Source organism: Labrus bergylta, chromosome 13 (assembly GCF_963930695.1).
Source record: "Labrus bergylta chromosome 13, fLabBer1.1, whole genome shotgun sequence".
In the NCBI taxonomy this organism is placed as follows: domain Eukaryota; kingdom Metazoa; phylum Chordata; class Actinopteri; order Labriformes; family Labridae; genus Labrus; species Labrus bergylta.
The window spans coordinates 28901687-28924101 of NC_089207.1; the positions used below are offsets into that span (position 1 = coordinate 28901687).

A 22415-nucleotide genomic window follows, 5' to 3' on the forward strand; every position below is an offset into this window, starting at 1 on the left:
TATCATCAATGATTTAACCTGCAGCATCTACTACAACAAGAGTCTTAAACTTTCATGCTGTCATGTCAGCAGGTGAATGTACAGCACTGTGTGTCCTCAACATAAAGAGCACCAATCACATGACAGCCCGAGAACACAGCCTCAGCTAACCCCTTTCCCCATATCAATCATCAGCTCACTCATGATGACCTCATATCTGGATCATCTGTGTAACGGCACTCAGACATCAGACAACTTCATGCTCCCAATTGTGCTGTGCTTACTAAAGAACTTTTGCAGCATGTTAATTAAAAAAACTTTGGCTTCATCTCCCCCCACAGCAGAAGCTGGACTAACCTTATAGTTGTGTTTTGAGCTTTGCTTTCCTTGAAGCTTTTCTGCAGCAGAAACTCTGTTTTGCAAAGAATGATGGGTATATCCTCATGCGGCTGTTTCACAGGGCTTGCAGCATCTCAGCACAGTGCAACAAAAAGAGCAGCTTGGCAGATCAGAGACAGTGCAGACAGTATGTTATGACTGGAAGAGATACTGATCGATTGGCACATTTGCCCTGGTGGTTACACCTCGAGTGAAACAATACAAAGTCTGCAGAAACACAGAAGAGAGGATTCTTCTCTGGATTTAAGAAAGATCACAACAGAGGGACTAACTGTTGTACTCCAAAAACACCACAGCTGTGATTTGGTCAGAGGCACTTTAATCATTGGTGTTCAGAACACCTGACATGAAGTGACACAGATATTTAAAAGTCCCAGTTCTGTACTCTATATCAGACATGTTGGAATGACCTGCCAATCAAATTATTATGTCAGAACTAACTGTATAACACACAACTGGGAGTGCTTTTATGCTGAATATCAGAACTCTTGTGTTTCATTCACAGGCACATGTCATGCTGACATTAAGTATAACAGCACAGCCTCAAGATAAGACTTTTAAACAACTGCATTATAAGCAGCATAGAGTGAACAGTCATGGCCAAAGCACATTATTTTAAGTTTATTAAAAAAAGTCTTTCGGCGTTACAAACACAACTAGTTCTACATCTTGATTGTAACTAGATGTTTGCCATGCAACACACATTTTTCTGTGATCTTGAAATGTTGTTGCAACATGTTATGGCAGAGTAGCTTCTTTTCTTTACATTTATCTGTACAAAAAACATCAGTTTTTTTAGTTTGAAACCAGTGACATTAGAATTGTGTCTGACTCAACAGTTTTAGTTTTTTTATATGTACTCCCTCTGATTACTCCCTTTAGTTTCAGATGAAATAAAATGCTGAAAGTCATTAGACTAATACTGATATTTATACATCTTGAAATGACAATTGTTGTGGGTAACTTTGGGGCACTATGTATTCTGAGGAACCTGTTATATCACTGAGGTTCTGCTGTGACATTAATCACAACACTTGATGTAGAGTGATGTAGTCCTGTTGTGCACTATAGCAGCACTCGTGTCTGAGATCAGTCAGATTGCATGATTGGAAGAGAAAACTGTTGAATGTGTACTTTTAGAGTGGCTGGGACTGCAATGCAAGGGCATGTGCCTACCTAAAGGGATTTGGAGTGAGAACTGGTACACCAAAATAGAACAGGCATGTTATGATGCAGAGTGCCCTGTTGATGCATCTCCTCTAAGCACAGTTCTCAGACCAGGCCTGGGCCCATCCTCAAACTGCACGGGGCCTGTAAGGCCAGCTCTATGTGGTGTAGAATCAACCCTAACATAACACTTTACCATCTGTACATCATTCATTTCCTGCGCGTCTTTTGACCAACCTTTTCACTCTTATGATCTGATCCCTCATCGGCTTTATGTCCTGGAAGCTTTGCTGGTTGACCAGGCTGTAGACTAGTATGAATCCTTGACCGTTTTTGATGTACAGGTCCCGCATGGACGCAAACTGCTCGGTACCAGCCGTGTCCAGGATCTCCAGCACCGAGGGTGAGGAGTCCACCTCGATCTCCTTGCGATAGAAGTCCTCTATAGTGGGGTCGTACTTCTCAATGAACGTCCCGGTGACGAACTGCACAGTGAGGGCGGATTTCCCGACCCCACCGCTGCCTAGGACCACCACTTTATACTCGCGCATCGTGGATCAAATCAAGTGGTAGGGGGTTCACTCTCCGCGCGTCATTGAAATGAGCTTCAAAATGTTCCCACACGAATCACATTCACCATTCGTGTCCCATTTTGAACGGGTTGTCAATAACACGGTCCTGCTGGCTGCTGCTGCTCAGCTACAGCAGAGCACAAAGAATCGCTGCCCGAAGATGGATTTCATTGTAGAAATTCCCCCATGCAGGCCACTCACTGACAGCTACACGGACATCCGAGCGCTGTAAATGTCCGAGATGTGCACAGAGAAGAAGAAATCACCGCTCGATGAGATGTGGTCCGTTTCATCTGCTTAGCTCACCCCTCTCTGAGCATCATAAAAAAACAAACTTGCTCCATCGAGGACACTGGAAAATCGCTGGGTTAGCCCCTGGAATGAACTGCATACACGATTTCTCAAGCACGGGACAGCCTCAGGATGAAAAGCAAAAAGTCAAACTGATACGACCTTTGTTTTCTTTTTCACCATCTCTCGCATGTCTCGCTCTCTCCCTCGTTCTCCGGTGAAATCCCAGCCGCCATACTCTCGGGTGGAGACCCGCGGCCGCTGCGTAACCAGCTGGTCCCCACTCGGCTCCCGTACCCACCAGGGCAAAAAGAAAAAAAAAGGAAAAAGCGTACGAACCCTCCCTCCTACTCTGACGGATTTGCCCGTTGACCAACGACAGCCTGAGCTCTCTCGTGCCTTGAATGGGAGCCTCGCGGAGGGGAGGGAGCCAGTCAGGTTCAGCGATTTACATTTCCGTTCATGTGTTAAAATTCCCATCATTCGGTTGCCCCAGTGACATGCAAAGAGAGCTCGTCCAATCAGAGGAAGGGCTCGAGGATGTGTATCCAGGAGAGGGAAAAAAAAAAGGCACCGGATGCTGTTGCTATGGCAACACTGCATTTTGTTGCTGGCGTCCAAATTTAAGAATGTGGTAGGCTATGAAAGCTGCTTACAACCGTGTAATTCTTTTATTTCAACAAGTGCAGGCAGAAACAAAAAAACAAAAACATGACCTTACATTTTTTATTTTATTTCATCGATTCAGCAAGCATCATTTTAACGGTAATTGCACGTGTACATTTTTATCCAGGACAAAACTTAAAGAGCAACCACAAATAACATTCAGCAAAATAGACAAAGAAACATCCTGACACACAAAACGTAAAATAATTATAGTAATTATTATATGATAGTAAAATAATAATAAAAAGTAAACAAGGGGTACATTTAAACAATAATAACAACTATTTTTTTAATGAAAAAAAGTAGGCTAATAGTAGGCCTCATAGTAATAGAAGTAGTAGATCAATAATTTTAATACAGACATTCACAGGTCAGCTAGGTAAAACAAAATGCAGTCTTTGAAATCTTAATGACCATACATTAAAAACTGCCTTCTGCACGAGCAGGGGTGAGACAATCTCATTTACAACCTAAGTATAAATAACTGTACAAACATATCCTTCTAAAACACATATTCTTCCACACATAAGCATCACTCTGGAACTGCAGGGAAATGCATCCTAACATAAGAGAAGGAGGACCACAGAGCATTGAATTTGTTTAGAGAACCTTTAGAGTGTGTCCAAACTTACACAACTTAATACAGAGTGAATCCAATTGGCAGAAGATGGTGGAGTGGGATTTCCATATGAGCGATATTAATATTTGGATAGTCTGTCATTGGTCCAATGAGCCCTGTGAATAAGCTTGAACTGAATGAGACTACTGTGTGTCTGGCTCAAGTAGGACAGGAAGGTACCCTTTTGACCACCTTCCCATATTTGATCAGCGATTTCCTCACCCAGCTCTTCCTTCCACACAGATTCAATGCCACTCAGTGAGGTTGTCTGTGAAGAGCACATGTTCCTGTAAGTTATGTTCAAGACAACTTTCAAAGCATGTAGTGAGGTAAGAAACGCATCAAACTGTGTTTCACTGTTTCACTCAGGAAGAACAAGAAATCGAGGGTCTATGCTGCGAACATAACACAGAATTTTTAATTATCTAACAAAGCGATGTCTTAGGAAAACAAAGTTGTCTGCTAATTGCTCAAAAATACAAAATGTGTTATTTATATAAATATCTTACAGCATTTTTATATCCAGCTCAGACCATGTTGGGAAATAATTGTCAGTCATATACGGTTGGAATGCCATTTAAAAAGATTAACTTACGGAATTTGTGAGGCGATAACTAGTTTAATTTTGATTAATAAATTAATTCCAAATTTAGCCAAGTGTATTAAATTTGAAATTTCACAACATGTAAATGAGTTAGCCAACGAGCCATCTTTGATTAAATAAATAAGTGATCATTTATTTATATCAAAATATCAAAAAGCAAAGCACGGCTTTATCTTGATGTCTGTTAGTAATATTATGTTTTAGCACCTGGGTAAGAGTTAAGGCATCCACAGGATTGAATTAGATGGCACTGGCATTTTTCAAGTAGTGATCATGTTTGGGTTTATTTTACACACTGTCTGTATGACCTTTAATACAAAGTCAGGAAATAACAATATGCCAGCAGAGTTGAGTGAAATGTATTTTATTTATTAGACAATAAGGTATTCATAATCACTTAACAAATACAAACTCAGGAACAGATCAAAGATAAGGCAAAGTTCACAAAAAGCATGTCATCTCCGTCGTCTGACTGTGGAGAAAGTGCTTCGGTGAAATGTTTCCATCAGTCAGTCAGACCAAACATTCTTACAGTCGACATCTTTATGACTGTGTGATTAAAATCTCAAACAAACTCCATGTGCAGGTGTCACCATCACATTCAAGCTTTTAGTCAGAAGTTGAAACAAACATTCAGTTATATGCCTTTTGTTTGCAGGTAAAATAAATAAGGGGGGATTATTCATATATATTTACAGAAATTACAAGAAAACATTGAATATGATCAAAAATCTGGTTTTTAAACTGTGTAGCTGGAGTCTATTTTCACTGCGGGATGTTAACGTGCAGTAGAAAGAATACAAAAACAAAAGGTTTAAAATATGTTTTGTTATGTGCTGGAACACTTACAGTGTCTCACCATGGCATAATGAGCTCTGACAGAACAACTTGAAGTGTTATTGAGGTGAGAGAAAAACAAATTTATCACCTACAAAAACACAGAAATAATTAATTAACCACTGCAAATCCAGATTGCCTCAGCAACACATCAGCACGGTTAAAGGACAAACTATTGTTAGACTATGATGAGAGTTACCTTAAACGTGGCCTGTACAATGCACTTTTTGTACATAAAAAGCAGTTCTATCTATGGCCTTGCTCATACAAAGGTAGGTTGTCCCTTACAGGTGACAAGGCAGTGACAGGGACCAAATGTGTTTAGCTTCTCTTTGCTCCAAACATTTGATCCCTGGACACGAGACGGCTTTTCATAGGCTAATACAACAGATGGAGGGCCCTTTGAGGAACCCCCAGCAGAGCTAAAGTGAGTTTAATAAATTACATTCATCACAAAATAGTCACAAAAGAGAATACATTTTAAACGTGTGAAACTGCTAGAAGTATACTTATATTTCATCCGATAATGTGTCAAACTTGTCATGAAAACACGTTTGAACAAATGAAAAATGTCTCGGTGGATTGTCTCAGTTAATCACACAAAGTATTAATTAAAAATTTATCATAAACTAAACCAAAGCTCAACTTTACATACATGTGTGATATATGTTTTTAGTATTATTTTTGTTTCTCACCAACACAATACCCACTCCGTCTGCTGTCAGTAAAATAATTTGCATAATTTTGTATCAGCCATACACAACTATCCTACCTGCGTAAATGTGACTTTATTACTACATAATGTGTTGAACTATGCATTCAAACTAGTAAGGAAATATTGTAATACACTACATCTCAAAAGGAAAAGAAAATGGTTACTAAGTCTTATACATTCATAAAAATTCAAATATCAGTGAAAATCAATGATTTCATAAAATCTAAAACAGGTGTACACAATAGCACTCACAACAGTGCAAAATGTTTCTTTAAATGTTATTTTCCCACACAAAGCCTTTGAAATATGCACGGATATCCTCATCCTGACAATTCTTTAGGCACTAGTAACATTCAGAAGAATACAGTACTGACATCTGACTGTAACATTAAGACTAACAGTTTACACATTACACAACCCTTAAAGGGTTCAAAGAACTTCAGTTTGACAATTTGGCCATTTCTATGTTCAAATGTAAGAAAGGGGCTGGTTTCACAAAGACAGTTCAGAGAGGTCTGCAGCCTTCATTTGGCTCTGAAATGTTTGCTTTGTAACAATCAGTGGCTCCTGCTGCCAGTGGCACTAAACGACATAAGAAGAGAAAAACTTCCGAGAAAAAATGTATGGTTTTCTAAAAACATTGGACAAATTACAAGAAAACAAGATTTTGGATTGACAATTTAGCGGACAATTTGAGCCAAATCTCAAATTTGTTAGATGTCTGAAATGTCTGGAAGTTTTATACAACTTAAAACATGTTCACTTCATGTCACTTTTGGCTGAAAGTCTCAGTACATTTCTTTGTAAGTGTCAAGAACCACTGTAACTTTTGCTGCTTTGCTAAAGTGCTCATGATGGATAGGCCGGATCTTTGTAACATAACAATGAGTAAGGTCTTTTTAGCTGCTCTTTTGTAATGTTAACAGACAAAGAGTAAGGTATTTTACCTGCTTTTTGTAAAGTGTCTCGAGATAACACTTGTTATGAGTTGACGCTATACAAATAAAAATGGATTGATTGATTGATTGATTAAGAAGGCAAACATTTGAATGAGAGTACTCTGCCAGATATTATTATAAAAACGCATTACACAGATTTAGTCCTACACCCGACTTTTAGTGTGTACTCACCAAGGGTCAAACTATCTCTGTGAAACCTGCCCCCTAAGTTAAAACCACTTTAAGATACATTATGTCCACCATCATTGTGACTGGTAATCCAAGTATCTATATATCTTTATAATAAAGAGGGGGAAATTTATCTGTTTTTATTTTATCACTGCTTTAAAGAAGAAAACGTCTCTGCAGCAGCTGACTTATACAGCAAACATGCTGTAAATGCAATGCAAAGGCACACCAGGAGGTGGAGCACTGATCCTGTTTTCAGGGGATAAACAACATTTGTGAACTTCCCTCAGAAAACCTCAAAGGAACTTTCATTAGGAATCGTTGTGGTTTTGAAAGTTTACACAAGTGCTTTGCTCTAGTTTGTTTAAAATAATGAATACATGTATGTGGCACTAGATAAACAATCTTTAGGTTACAAAAGTTCTCCTTGTGTACTTTACACATCATTCAAGAAGGAAAAGAAATGCTGCTTAATATTGTAATGACAGGATTTGATTTCTCATCATGAACCCCTTTACACCTGTTAACATGTTGAACAGCTCAGATGAGATCTGTTACGCTCACTCTTCTTCTACTGATAGTTACACTTTTTTAAACTGTTGGCCTTTTCCATATTACTTAGTATAAGAGGGTTACTACTGTATCTGCACTGATTTTTTTCTTTGCTTTTCATTGTTGCATTTGTTCCGAACAGTTTCTTTCTTTTTTTTTTTTTTTTTTTCTTTACACGAGGCACCTACAGTATATATGTGAACAGCAGATACATTGTATTTCAGTTCATTGAAGCTTCTTGACACCTTGTCAGATGGCTTAAGGTAATAGAAACAAGGATCTTATGCACATTACTGAAGATGCAAGTGAATGCAGGTGCAAAAGCGCATACATACAATTATCTTGGGGGACACTTCTCTAAAACAGTAAAATCCTAGTATTGGAGCTATGTTACTGATTATGATGATGTAGTCATGTCTACAGGGTTGTTATCAGCATGCAGCGTGTTGTAGCTTGTGTGTGGTGTTAGAGTATTTACAGAGCAGGTGTTTGGGGTCTTTAACAGCAGCAACACAGCACTGACTTCTGCTCCTGGTGGTTACTTGAGGATGATCTGTTTCAGGGGAAGACGACAGTCACTTAGTGGTGGCACACAATGAAATTTTTTTTGCTCCTATGTACTTTATCATGTTGATTAAAAAAAGGAAAAACTAAACAAACACTACAACCCTGTTAACTCTTTATGTTGGTCTTACCCTAAGGTCTAACTCTTAACAAAAAAATCCTCATAATCTATGACTGCAGCCAGAAAAAGAAGATATGCCTGCACACTCACTCAATGCCACAAAAGGGTTAATTCAATTAAGTTACAATGTTTCCACCATCTTCTTCAGGTCATAGTTTATTTTTCTGGCTGCTGTCTTTGAATTTCCCTGCACCTATGTGTGGTGCTTATGACCACCATTCTTTAATAACCTATGACTGCACCATTCAATCAGACTGAAATGTTTTGTACATGTTTAATACATACTTTATATGAACCGGTACTTGGTCATAAATAAACAGGTATGAGTAAACTGGATGCCCCAGTGGACATTTATGGTAAACTATGACATCATTTTTGGGAACAACAGCTGTTGTTAGTCTGAATTAAAACATCATCTGTTTAGATGAAACAAAACATGTGGTACAGATGTTAGTGCTACAATGGGGGAAAAAAGATTATTCTTTTTGAGGTGGACATTTTTTTTACAAGTACCTCCCATCAAAACCATTAACCTGTTAATCTGTGAAGCCCAGACGACTGAGATATAAATTATGTGAATCTCAAAGTGATAGTTAAATGTGACATAAAATTACACTCATGCAAACACATCATGACATCACCACTCCTGAAAGATATCGTATCACAAAGGTTGATGTATGCAAATGACGCCCTGATCATGAGACAGCATCTTTTCAAAGATAATATAATAAAACGAATGCAATCATTATGATCCGGTATTTACTTTGAGTGTTCCCCGTTCCTTTAAGAACACACTTTAAACTGCATGTTATATAATGAAACAGACAATGACATAAATCAAAGCAAAACACATGCAGTAAAGAATAAATGCCACACCACTATTAGCAGATGGAAGGCCTCTAAATGAGTCTGTCATAAAGGAAAAAGGTGAGATGCAGACTACTTGTAATGAAGGTCTACAGGTGGATAAAGCTTAACAAAAGGCAATGCAAGCAGGGCAATGCTACGCTCCCCTGATTCACGGATGAAGCACTTATCAGAGCTCAAGGATTTATGACAGAAAGCTTTAAAAAGGAGCAAACCTGATTGGCTGGTGCTGTTGCTGCGTAGGGGACACTTGTGGCGGGAGTAGTTGCTGCAGAGACAGTAGCAGGCGTAGCACTGTACATCATGGGGACTTTTTTCAGGAAGGGAACCATGAAAGCAATGAAAAGGGAGGTGGAGCATTATGGTAACCATAGCAATGTTTCGCTCTCTCTCTCTTTCTCGCTCTCTCTCTTGCCAAGCAAATACAAAATGACATTAGCAGCAAGCCATCATTGGGTTAGACCAGCAGATGGCATGTGATCACACAGCAAAGCGAGACAGCAGGGGAGAACATAAAAGGAGGGCTGATAAGAGATAAAATTAGGAAATCTGTCCATTATGAGACATCCCAAAAGAGACGGCGTGTACAGCAATCTCTCCAGACAAGTGTTTTTATGAGATATTTCAGGATTTTAGTAATATAGCAATAAGCATTCAACAAATAGAAACAATTTTATCAAAGGGATGCTGATCAAATTTCCTAATATATGGCAATTCTATGTTTATTATACATCTCTAAACCTGAAGTGATGTTTAAGAAAAAGATTATCCCTGCTTTAATTTTAAGAATGTAAACATTAGCAGACTTTGCAATAAAAAGCACACACCACATTTATACAGCACAAACAATATATTTACAGAAGAATACAGTCACATGATCCTTTCAAAGCCTTTGAACAAGAGGGTTAACTGTCATGCTGAGTTCTCCTGGAAAAAGGATGTCTGCATTGATTATGAGATGTGATTATGAGAAACAGAGATAAGACCTACCAAAACTGTTACCAGGAGCCATGCAGAAGACCGACCCTGTGTGATAGAAACAGAGACTTCTTTTATCATGACATTTGTAATGGTTAACATGGGGAAGAGTGTTTGTAAATGTATTGAATACAGTCTGGCTCTAATTTTATTCATTAACTGTAGAAGAACCATTTCATGTCCATCTGGTGCCTCTGACATCTTTACCTTCCATAGCAGGTAAAGCACAGATTTAATCAATAGTATCAATTAGTTCAACTTAAGCGCCCTGTTAAGCCATGCTAAAGCCATCATGCACAAGCTTTGTTAACAGAAGACGTTTTGACATATCACTATGAGAACAGCTAAGGTGGCATGAGTAGCTTCAGTTTCAGGCTTCTGGTATCATATCTTCCTGAGACACTTAAATAAAACAGAGCCATTGCTAATATTATTTGGAACACCTTAGTACTACAGTACGTTAATTCAGACTGTTTTGCATTGCAATTGTTAATGGCAGCCATTATAGATTTGAGTGGTCACATCTGTTTTCTCGCAAATCCAAATATCAAACTCTGACTTTTAAAAGTTTGGGCAGAAACTGACATTATAAATATATAAAAGTCCTTAAGAGAAGAATCAATCTCAGGACAATACAGACTTCTATCGAGTTTTCAAGGCAAGTTAGAAAAAGTATTTATGATACAAATCGCAGAGCACAGAAAGAGAGAATGACAGTGATCAAGTCATTGTGGACTGATGTTTGATCATGAAGCCTGATGTTCCTCTACATTTCTTTGGATAATCAGTGAAATATAAGAACTGCAAAGATCCAGCCCAGGCCATCTTACTGCTAGTGTGTCATCAGTATGCAACAGCCCTAGCCACCAGAGAAGTCATACAAGTGAAAGACCAAACCGCAGCTACTCATCCCTTATCTACCAACAACTATTATGAGAAAACAGACAACATTTCCAAACCGAAAAGTCTTGGAAAAGTTCTGTTTTTGCTCAGAATTACCATCAAACGTAAATACGTACCAGTTGGGTAAAAAGCAGCGGTGGGCTGCTGCAGCTGTGAGTTTGCCAGTGCTTGTTGGTAATGCAGAAAGCTGGGGCTGAGGAGAGAGCCTGCCCAGCTGCTCTTCTCCAGAGCCTGTCTCTTTGGTAGTGGCTGTAACATGCTGTGGGGAAAGGCCTGCAAAGTGACACAAGGAGACATGAATCACCAAAACTTCCCAAATGTACCTTGTTTCTGTTCAGCTAAGTCTTAAATATGTAATATTATTGATTTAAAAACAATGTCACAAAGAATGACAAACATGACTACACAATAGAGGTGAAATAGCACATATTGGAAAACTTAAACATGGTTTAAGGATACAAAAATGAATGGAATAATGTATCAACCAACCAAAAGTTAAAAACATATCTCACAACTTAAGCACTTAAAGATACTGATGGTGACTGTGCACACAAAGACTATATGAGAAGCTTTAAATAACAATGTAAAAAATTAAAAGTTATTACAGTACAATCAATAGCTACAACCAAAGCAAAAGGTGAAAATACCAGGTCTACAGTTGCCTCGAGGGATCGCTTCATTGCTTTGGCAGTCGACTGAGTCTTTTAATAGCAGGCAGCGAGCACATGATGGCAGTGGGCCAATGGGATTCAAGCGTATTAACATACAGGTAACAGCAAGCAGAGGTGCATCATGGGGGACAGCATTGTGGATAGGTGAGAAGGGGAAAACAAAACAAAATAATCTGAATGTAGTTTAACACATACAACACAATAGGCATGCATAGTAACCAAAACAACTGATTAAAAGGACACATCTACTAAAGATTCTTAATTAGTAGGTCGACATGAAGTTAATCAATAGCTTCGACTATTTCATGATTGGAAACACTTCTTTTCACTATTGATATTGCATATTGATCATCAGGACAACTTCACCTGGTTAGAGTGTGTTGATTGTAACTAATGCTAGCATGATGCAATCAGTGCAACTAAGCACATTAAAAACACATTTGGAATACAGACATCGATTTAACGGCTTTCAGGATGGGATGACAATGAGATGCACATAAAAACTGTTAAAGTGAAATGAGAAATGGCTGGGTTTTATGAGAGCTAGCTATAGGCAACATCATAAATAAACATCATAAATAACCATGTATCCATCATTACAAAGCACAGAATGTGGAGCTCACTGACACAAACCATGAGACTAAGACTTTTGGTGCCTCCTCTGCTTGTTTCCTACACACTACTGATTAACTGCTGTTGTTTTTGTTTACTTTAAAAACAAATCTCACAAAAAAGAGGATGTAACTGAAGTTACTATTAAATATATAAAAAATAATTTAGATTTATAGTTTATAATTAGTTTGGCAATGTAAAAAAAAAACTAAAAATGAAACAGAGAAATATTTAAGGGTGCAAGAATTTTCTCAAGAAGCAGTAGAAATCATAATGGGGCCATAATGGGAGTCTGTAACTGTCTGCTTTTAGATACTTTTCCATGCAGATTTTTTATTATAAAGTAGAGCCACTACAATAAATGAATGCACTGTTGCACAGACAGTTTAAACACAATTACCGGTACTAAGTGAACTGCAATAAAGCATCAGTTGTCTGTGAAGTGTCTGGCACACGTGCCAATATAGCAAAGGGATATTTTGTTTAATTTAGATGATTAAATTGCAACACATGCTTTGTCTCTCAGTTTGATTGACAGGTTTTTAATTACAACACTAAACCCTATACACCAACTATTATTAATCTAATTTCATCTCATCTCAAATCCTTTTGTGTAGTTTAATCATTATGTCATGACTTTGTTTATTGATGGTGTGTTTATTTGGAAGCATCCACATGCTCTCCATTATCAGAATGAAAAAAGAGCAGATGTTCCATGATTTTAATGGCGGATACTCCTATCTTATGTATGTGTTATTTTAATTCATCACTGAGGCCAAGATCCAGACATGAAGAAGTGTTTGAGAAAACCAGGAAGTTATGACTTCTTATTTAGCCATCTTAATTATTCCCACAATTTGTGAAAGTCCTAAAAAAAGAGTATAGAATGTAAACAAATACAGGCCTGAGAAGGAGGACTCAAGGTGTAGACCACAGAGTCAATCGATTAATCCGTATCAACATTGCTCTTTTTGTTTAGAAGCAGGGGGTCAGACTGCTTTGTGTCAGAAACTATGGTTTCAGAAATCACTAATTTGGCCTTTAAACCTCAGTGTTAACTGAAAATTGAAAAGATGTTAAACTAATCTTACCGCTTAATTTTTTTATTTTTTTTTTAGTTAAACACTCCCAGCCTTAAAACAATGAGCAATAACAATAATCCACATTCAGTGATGACATCAAAAACTTAATTTAAACCAAATACAACCCTATTATCAACAGGAAAACGTGTGTTTTTGTTGTCAAACTGAACTGATGAGGCTGTGTCTTACCATGGCTGCGGCTGCTGCCTGGGCTGCCACGGCTGTGTGACTGACTTGCTGTTGACTGGATTTGATTTTGGCCTGCAAGTGTGCAGGCGGGTGAAAATACTTGCACTTCTCCCTGGAGCAGCGGCTCTTGATGTAGTCCATGCAAACGGTGACAGTGTTGTCGGTGCTGTCAATCATGGGACTGTCACTAGGGTGAGCGAAGCGGCAATCTGTCTCCCCTCGTGCACAGTTTCCCCGCTGAAACTCACGGCACACCTGAGAGGAGCCATTACACAGACAGTGAGAGCATGTAGGCAGATTATACAAACATCAGAGGTGCAAATGTATTTCTTCATGTTTAAATCACTGCTAGTGGTGCCATGAATACCTCCAGTTTGTCTGTGCGCTGCAGCTTCTGTGAGGGAGAAGAGGAAGAGGAAGAAGAGGAGGAGCTCTGCACCGTGATGGGTGGGCTCCCTGACATGAGGACCTGGGTGCTGGGCATGCTGTCTGTGGGGACGAGGCTCATTCCATGGCTCAGAGGTGTCATGTAAGAGCCATAACCAAGAGCTGAGTTTGCGCCAAGTGCCTGTGTAACAGATAATGTTGGCCATTAGAGAAGATTTCATATTTAACAAATGGCAAGCACCATGACACAAAAAGAAGCCACTAAGAGTGAGATATTGAAAATGTTCCATTACTGAAGAAATGACTTCAGACACAGTGTGTTCCTAGCAGAGAATATACATGAGATAGATCTACTCTAAATGAAGCAGTTTATTTTAAAAATGAGTTATTGTTTGATGTTTCAGTGGACAAATCTCATCAGGTGACAGTAGTTTTTCTTCAGCCCAACAAGAGAGTGAGATATGAAAAAACAAACAAAAAACAAACAGGACTGATTGATTTTGGTTTTGATATTTAGATCACTGTGTTAGAAATGATTACGCATTGATTTCACAACATCTGGATCACATGCATAAATCCATCCAACATTCTGAACACTTTAAATAAAACACTCATAGATTAAAAAAGGGTAAAAATATAAATATATAAAACATAATAATATATAATGATAAGAAATAAATACAAATCAATGACCTATGTTTCTGAGGTAGTGGTGATGTACTCTTGTGGCCAAAATATAACTTCAAACACTTGGAAACCTTTACCACACGTAACAAAACCTATGGACAAAACGTGTGTAACACAGCATGTGGCACAGTAATTGTTTAATCTCCATGATCTTGTTTTCTTGATCGTGTGAAGCCAAAGTCGTAATCGAAACTCGCCCTAATCCCACTACAGATTTTCCTTCATGTATATATATTTATTTTCTTTTTGGTTTAAAAGGACTGACAAACTAAATACTCAAAGGAAGCTTTATGGCATTCTTTCCCAGTAAGTATTTTTTTTAATGTTACACATGGTGAACAGTATAGCTTCAAATATTTTACACTATTGCAGTGTTAAAAATATCTATAACATGTATCATCTTATTTGCGAATTAAGGTGAGGAATCCATGACAGAAAGGAAAGTGTCATGGGAACATGTCTACTAATGACTTTTAAAACCTCACCACAGGCTGCAGGCTGGGTCCGGGGATCATGAGCTGCATCTGTTGGGCGAGCACGGCCGCTGCCGTCTTCTGCTGGATGAGATTGTTGCGCCCGTTGATCTCTAACTGTGTTTTCAAGTGTGAAGGTGGATGCAGATACTTGCAGTTTTCTCTTGAGCATCGACCCTGTGTTCAGAACAAATAGAAAAGGCATTAAAAACACTCAAAGATTTTAAAGTGGCAGTCCAGTAAATTCCTCTAAATTAATTATTGAGACTGATGAAGTCAGCTGTGCTCTCCATCACCTCAATCAGCATCACTGTACTTCTCTCATGGCTAAATACCATCTCCTTCATGCTGCAGGTAATACATGTTAGCTTTGGATGAAGACATTGTGCTGTGGTATCATTTAATATAAATGTAACCAACTGCAGGGAGCATGTCAGACATCCATTCACAGCGCTCTCTTTAACTTAACTGTAGCTTTGATGAAAGACTTAAAGGCAACACAAGACGTCCCTGAGCTCGACAGCTGAGTGGATCGAGTATTGATGTGCTTTATATTTCAGTCCGATTATTAAGCTTGAGTCTTACTATCTCCTTTTAGACTTTTAAATGAGCCTAACAACACGATTTGTGTCAATCAATCAAGCGTCTATGTTTGCCTAATGAGAGGTTTGCTTTCTCTGTCCTACATATTCAAATCCCTGATTCAAGTAAACTTAATTCACCTCATTTGCATTTCTCCCAAGAGATTCACTTTAATTATTTTCTCGGAATATCCACGCTTGTTTAACTGTCATTAATGTTTCATTAGTCTGTGTTGTCACTCTTATGGAATGTAGTGCCATAAAAAATCTTCCTCTCACTCTTGTCTCATGTCTCATGATTTATGGTTTTCAAACTTTGCTCTGCTTTCTAGTTGCTTGAAAGCAGAAGATGAAAGTAGGCCTTATGTTTTTTTCTCACTGACTCTTGAAAGACCTGACTTTATTTTGCTTTAATGTTCTTTAAAGAGTATATGTTTTTGGGACTGGAAAGGTTGCCTAACTCGACAGAATTCCAGGTGATATGTGTGACTTACAGGAAAACATGTATCTGAATTTGAACCCCCTGTGCTGCTGAGGTTAACCATCTGCCATTCTGACGGTTGTGAGAGCTAGCCACTGTGAAATACTTATGTTAGCTTTATTCGCGTATCAGCCAGAATGCACTAATGAAGGTCATAAGCTGCCATAGTTACAAGCATGTGCACATTCTTTGGTATAATAAAGTTAACTCTGTAAGGAGTAATCTAAGGTAGAGACCTTATTTGTTTGGATCTGAACTGCCTGAGGGAAATTGACAAATCACATGGCAGTTACATTTCATCAGTGAACAAAACAGCTGAGCAGAGGAAAACAACCTTTGGTTTGCAAAGCACGTAAGGGAAAGCAACTTTAGCCGTCCATTTATAAATAAAGGCAGAGGGTGATAAAGAGCTGCTGAGTTAGAAGTAGAAGTTGATTTTATAACAGTATCTACGACAGAAAAAGACATTACATTACAGACAAAAGTCTATTCATACAGAGGAGCTATGACATCATCACATGACTGCAAACCCTGATGTTTTACAAGCTGACCTCTCATTTCATTTTGTCCCTGCAACAGAATGTTTACAAAGTGTAACAGACTTACAGACTTTAATTCTAGTTAGACTGGGTGATGGTTAGAAGAATTACAGTATAGATGGTTTAAGTTGATTGTAAAGCATTTTGAGATCCATTAATAATCTCTAAATTAAACTAGGTGAGGTTAATTAAAATTAAACACTAACTATTGTTGAACAGTTTTGTAGGATAACAATCAAATTACAAACAAAACAAATTACAGACTTGAAGTGCAAATGTAATAAATTCACATCTACAGTTTAAACAATATTCAATTCTTATTATATTGATTTTCATCAATAATAATTGTATTCCTGCATATGTAGGTGGTTTATTTGTTTGTGCATTTTAATCCTGACCCCAAGGGGGAAAACTGAACACCTCAGAGTTTGAACACTTAAATCAAAAACCTGACACCTCCCAGAATGAACATCTGGAATGTCAAAGCACCCCCTCAGCCTAAACCCATTACTTCCTCTTCATCATCATCTTTGAAACAACATTTAAGAGATGTTTCTTTATAGATAAGGAGTAAAAGTCCTTGACCACTGGGGCACAGAGAAGGCCCCTGCATCCGGACAAGAAGCGTATAAGCTGCCTACAGTAAGGAGAAAGGACGATGATTCAACATGTGAATAATCTCAGAGGGCAGAGCTACATTGTGGTGTGATAGTGGATGTGTGAGAGTGGATTAAGGCAGCACTGGTCTCATTCTGGGCGACTGAGCAAACAGCAGAATAAACTGGCTGTGATCCAGTCGGTGGCTAGAAATGTCACAGTCTACATTAGATAAGGGAGGAGAGGAACATCTGGCAGGTATTAAGACGACTTGGTTGGTACGGTGTGGTTTCACCTATGGCTTCATTAACTCTGCAGTTTTACATCATGGAAGACAGCGTTTGAGATGACAGTGTTTTCATTGTACATCAAACAGAGTCACGTTTTATTCGTTGTTGTAATTTTATGAACTTTGAGCGTAATAAGTTTTCATGATTTCCAAACTCACACCCCAACCCACTTCCTGGTCCGCTTGCTAGTTAGCTTGGTGGATCTTTAACTTTATTCAACTTAAATTTATGGGATAAGCCAGCCACTTGTACTTCCATTTTATTGGATTGATCCCGCAGTCCCAGGGGCACTTTGAGCAGTTCAAATATATTTTATAACAAGGACATAAAAAAAGTGAAACCATTCACACAGGAAACAATATAGAAAATTACTTTTTCATGTCATTTTTGTTTCAGTTTCCTCCTCCTAGGACGGCTAGTTTAATTCAAATTTAGTAAAGTAACATAAAGGTGTCACAGATAATACAGGGTGGGCAATATTTCTTACCTTCAGTGAATCAAAGCAGGCTATGACCCTCCCATTCTCAACTTGGCAGCTCTTCGGTGGATGAGCAAATTTGCACTCCTCATCACTACGTGAACAGTTTCCTCGCTGAAACTGTCGGCACACTTCCAGAGTTAGCCATTTTGTGTCTCTTACTGATGCAAGGTTTAACGCCATGTCCAAAGGTTGTTATCATAAATTAGGTCGTAGGTTTTGTAAGTTCAATCTTCTTATGCCTCCAACACCACGATGCTGCAAGTTGGCTCTATATACAAAGTCCGCTGTTAAAACAAGCAGGCGAGTCCTCCATCAGCATAAGCACAAAGATCAAACAGCTGGTCAATCACTGAGAAATCAACCATCAGAAAGCAACGACTGCTGGAAGGACTTTACTGCAAATCACTTCAGTCATACATTCTTAGGTAATTCTCCTCTGTCTGCATACTATGGCTTTATTTCAGAGTTCTTTAGGTCCTGAAGGTGTGCAAAGAGTTAAAAGGCTCGCAGCAGAGGTATCTGGTGTTGGAGCTTGAGTCCAGCCTTACACAAAGCATAGGCCGCCAATGAACACGCAGAGACTGCGAGATGGTGATGTCCCCTCAAAGGCACTTCCTGTTGATGATCTGAAAAACAAAAGCAATGTATATCATTATAACACATACTGTACTCTGTGTTAAAATAAACAACGTCACTATGAGTCTATAGTTGGAACATTTAGAGCAACCATAGGCAGCTTCTCATTCTATTGCTATAATCCTCTGGAGATAGTTAATTCTCTGGAGACAGCAGTTTACAACAGAAAGCAGATTAAGAAAAAAAACAAAAATAAATGTGATGTCATGTAATAAGGCAGGTTATAGTTGGTCATGCTGGACTCTCAAGAAACCAAAAGTTGAAGTACTGTAATTCTCTGAGTATTTTTAACTAAATGTATTTCAGGTTTTTAGTTGCACAAATAAAGTTGTTACCTTGGACTGTAAATTTGAGATGGAAATTATTCGTTACTTTGTGATTTTTTTGTCGACCGAACACTTACATCGATCCACAAATCAGGCGATGGGTTAGAAAAAAAAAGACTTCCACTGGACTCTCAACACCGATGTTAATTACTTAAATGTAAAAACACATGCTTATAAAAGTCTGTTAAGCATAGTATAACATAAAATATATAATTTGTAATTATCCTGATGATTTCTTCTCATCCGTTTTTTTCAGATAAAGCATCCAGCACCTTATAAAAATTCATTCAGAGTAATGTCTCCATCTGGGTCAAACCCACTTTACATTATTTGTATTTCATCAGTGATTTTGTTTTGTTTATTCCACATGAATTACTCATTTTGTGAATGCTCATTAGCTGTTGTGTCATTTAGTCTTAAAGATTAACAGCTGTATGAATTCAGGGCTTATTTTGCTCATGGTAGCATTACATTAAGGTTATCATAGTGACAGCTGAGTTTTAAAAATAATTATTAACAAAGTTTTTTGAATACTATGTCTGCACATCTCACAATATATATTTAGGCCATAGCAGTAAGTAAGCATTTGATTGTCACAGTTGTTGTGCTAGCCTGGGATTTGTCATGGGGGTGTCAACGTAATCAATGGATCAATAACAGTGTTCGAACATTTCCTGAACTCACATTTATAAAACTGTGAGAAGCTTGTTATGTTGAATTTGTAACATATTCAACCTGATCAGTATCCACTATAATACACTGCAAGTTACAACTACCTTTCATTTAAATCACATGTTTCACAAATACAAATTCAGTCCTTTGTCTCTGCCCACTATAACCTACTTTCCATGACGTTGATACTCTATATTTGCTAATACTGTAAAAGGACACATGGTGCACTGTGTGCCCAAAGGCTACAGTCAGATATGCTGACTCTTGCCCAAGCAGAGCACATACAGAATACAAAGAAAGCAAAGACAGCAGAGCTTAAACACACATCGTGTTTAGAGGCAAACACAGGATGGGATAGTCCAACCAGTACACGAAGTGGTTAAACACACAGGAAGTTGCTGAGCAGGCAGGAAAGGAGATCCTCTCATGAGCTGAATTATTTTGTACTAGAAAGTTTTGCCACCGAGAGCAAAAGTAACATGGTCTACAAACATACAGGGAGTGGAAAAACAGAGATTGAGAGTAAACATCATTGTTATTGAACCAGATTTTCTCCAATAACACCCTCACAGCTTTACTGCACTCTATTCCACAGCATACTGCAGCAAATTCCTTTGCACGCAAGTCAGGAAACAGAGCAAGACAACTTACCTCTCTCACTTCATGCAGCACTCAAGAACTTCTGTCCACGACCAGGAATCTGGGTAAGAGATACAACTTTTAGGCAGCTAACTTGTTAAGATAACAATCACAGCAGAAAGATCAAACCCCCCTTTCCTGTCCGTGGATTGAGTGAGTAAAGGTTTTCTCTCAGTAAAAACAGATTGTGTGTCCAACTCCGGCAGACACAAATCCAGCCACCCCCTTCCTGCCTGGGTGCCAGTCTCTGTTTAGACCCTCCCAGTCAGAAATGAGCCAATAGGAAAGCAGAAGCTGATGCACTGTGTGAAAGCTTACTGCACAGCACTGCTGGCAGTTGACCCTGAAGCTATAAAAACTGTTTTATTCCTAACATAATACTGAATTCAACGCTTTACCTTGCCTCTCTTAATTATTGCAACATTTAGCAAGTCTTTACAAAATTATATACTTCTTAAAATATATATATATACGAATATATATACCTTCTGTCCCAATGTGATCATATATTTAACATGAAGCACCTCAAGTTACAGTACAGTATATCAAGAATAAGCTGATGACAGTGCCTTACAGGTAAGTGAGTACATCAAGTATGAATGTCTGAAGCGTCCTTTGCATTATATGAAAGTTGATAATAGGTCTATTATTGTGTAAAACTTCAACACCTAATTATATCAGATTTTCAATTTAGATTGGTTACTTTTTTGGATATTAATTTGAATACTGATATCTGATAACATTAGGGCTAGTGTATAGTAAGTCAGACAAGATGATCATATTTGCAGTGGCACTCACTAATAACTTGAGATGATGCTTGGCATGTTACCAACCCACCATATGAACTATGGTTAAGTGTAATATTTGGTAATACAGTTTTGTAATGTGTCACACCATAATGCCCAAAATTTAGCAGATTGGTATGATAATGTGGTAGTAATTCGGAATAATAAATTTTTTGACAATGCATATATATCTAATTCACTTTGCTGCAAGGTCATAATTCCCTATGATATAAAATCCAGCAGGAACACTAAAAATAGATCAGGAAATGCAGTGCAATTGAGATGGCCATTACAGTAAACAATGACGTCATTACTCGGCTTTCTTTTTGCCAGAGTATTTGAAGTAGTTTCAACTCTCCCACTTTGACAAAAGTTTAAAGTTCAAAACACTTTCAGAATTGTCTTTTAAAGTTAAGCAGAGGGTTTCACCTAGTGTTGCACAGCTTCTATTGTAATATATATTACTGGTCAAAGGCATTTAAAGTGTTCTGGTGAAACACGTTTCCCAGTTAGAGCAGGAGCTAAACGTCCATACCTGACACATGCTGTCTTACTCAGCACAGTAAGAAAAATGAGAAGATGCAAAAAATATTGCACTGCTACTAGACAGTGGTTGCAAAACCAAAATGTAAAGCGTGTGCTAATTTTACTCTGTTTATAGTCAATATTTAAAAGTTAGGATTGTTTGTTAAGGGTTGTTATACCTTTTACGGAAGGGGAAATGAGAATTTTGATGGTCGCGATACTGCATGTCCCGCCCATCATTGCGTTACAGTACGTACATCTATTTTTCTTAACTTTTAAACGAATCAGTTGCACAGCAAACATACCACTAGCACGACCGTCATGTTTCTGACATCTGGCATCGCACTATTTTAATTATACAGTTTGGCTCTTCGAGTTTAGCATGAATAAGTCTCAGATTTGCATTATCATCCTAGCTAGCTAATCACAAACACTCAGCTAGCAGGCTAAAGACACAGCTGTCATGTGTCCAACATAATGAGGAACACTGACATTAACGTAAACATGTATTAGCTTAACGTTAGCCACAGTGTTAGCTGAGGAGAGCACCTTGCTTACCTCATCATCACGGATGAACCGCTTCCCAGAAGATCACGCACAAGCTAGCGCAAACGACACGTCAGTCCACGGTAAGTACCGAAAACAAGATGTAAAGTGTTACCGATATGTCTGTCTAAAAACCAGTTCAAGTCTCGCTCTGCTCGAGGAATTATAGCTTGTTATTTCGTCTTCTTTACCGTCCTCATTTCCTCATCACTTTCAAGCACTGCACAGATTTAAGCAACAAGCTTCTGACAGCTT

General features: G+C 38.2%; 2 protein-coding genes across 6 annotated transcripts in view; both read right to left on the minus strand.

Annotated features, from left to right (window-relative positions):
- Positions 1 to 2731, minus strand: part of LOC109984346 (ras-related protein Rap-2a) — a 16874-nt gene extending 14143 nt beyond the window's left edge. The window contains exon 1 of the mRNA XM_020634452.3: positions 1783 to 2731. Within this exon, the coding sequence (XP_020490108.1) occupies positions 1783 to 2096 (314 nt within the window). The 5' untranslated portion in view covers positions 2097 to 2731. The remainder of the gene's footprint in view (positions 1 to 1782) is intronic.
- A 1914-nt stretch (positions 2732 to 4645) lies between these two features.
- LOC109984344 (muscleblind-like protein 2a) lies at positions 4646 to 22415 on the minus strand. 5 transcript variants are annotated; one of them, XM_065961836.1, is made up of 11 exons: positions 22173 to 22415; positions 20317 to 20365; positions 18038 to 18657; positions 15075 to 15239; positions 13883 to 14083; positions 13516 to 13770; positions 11609 to 11662; positions 11078 to 11234; positions 10071 to 10106; positions 9296 to 9348; positions 4646 to 8081 (listed from the first exon to the last, which is right to left on the minus strand). In XM_065961836.1, the coding sequence occupies exons 3-11, from the start codon at positions 18209 to 18211 to the stop codon at positions 8067 to 8069; spliced, it is 1110 nt and encodes a 369-aa protein (XP_065817908.1). In that variant the 5' UTR covers positions 18212 to 18657; positions 20317 to 20365; positions 22173 to 22415; the 3' UTR covers positions 4646 to 8066. The 5 variants fall into 5 exon arrangements, with proteins under 5 accessions (XP_065817908.1, XP_020490104.1, XP_020490102.1 ...); XM_020634448.3 differs by having other exon boundaries at positions 9296 to 9390; positions 22173 to 22414; XM_020634446.3 differs by lacking the exon at positions 9296 to 9348.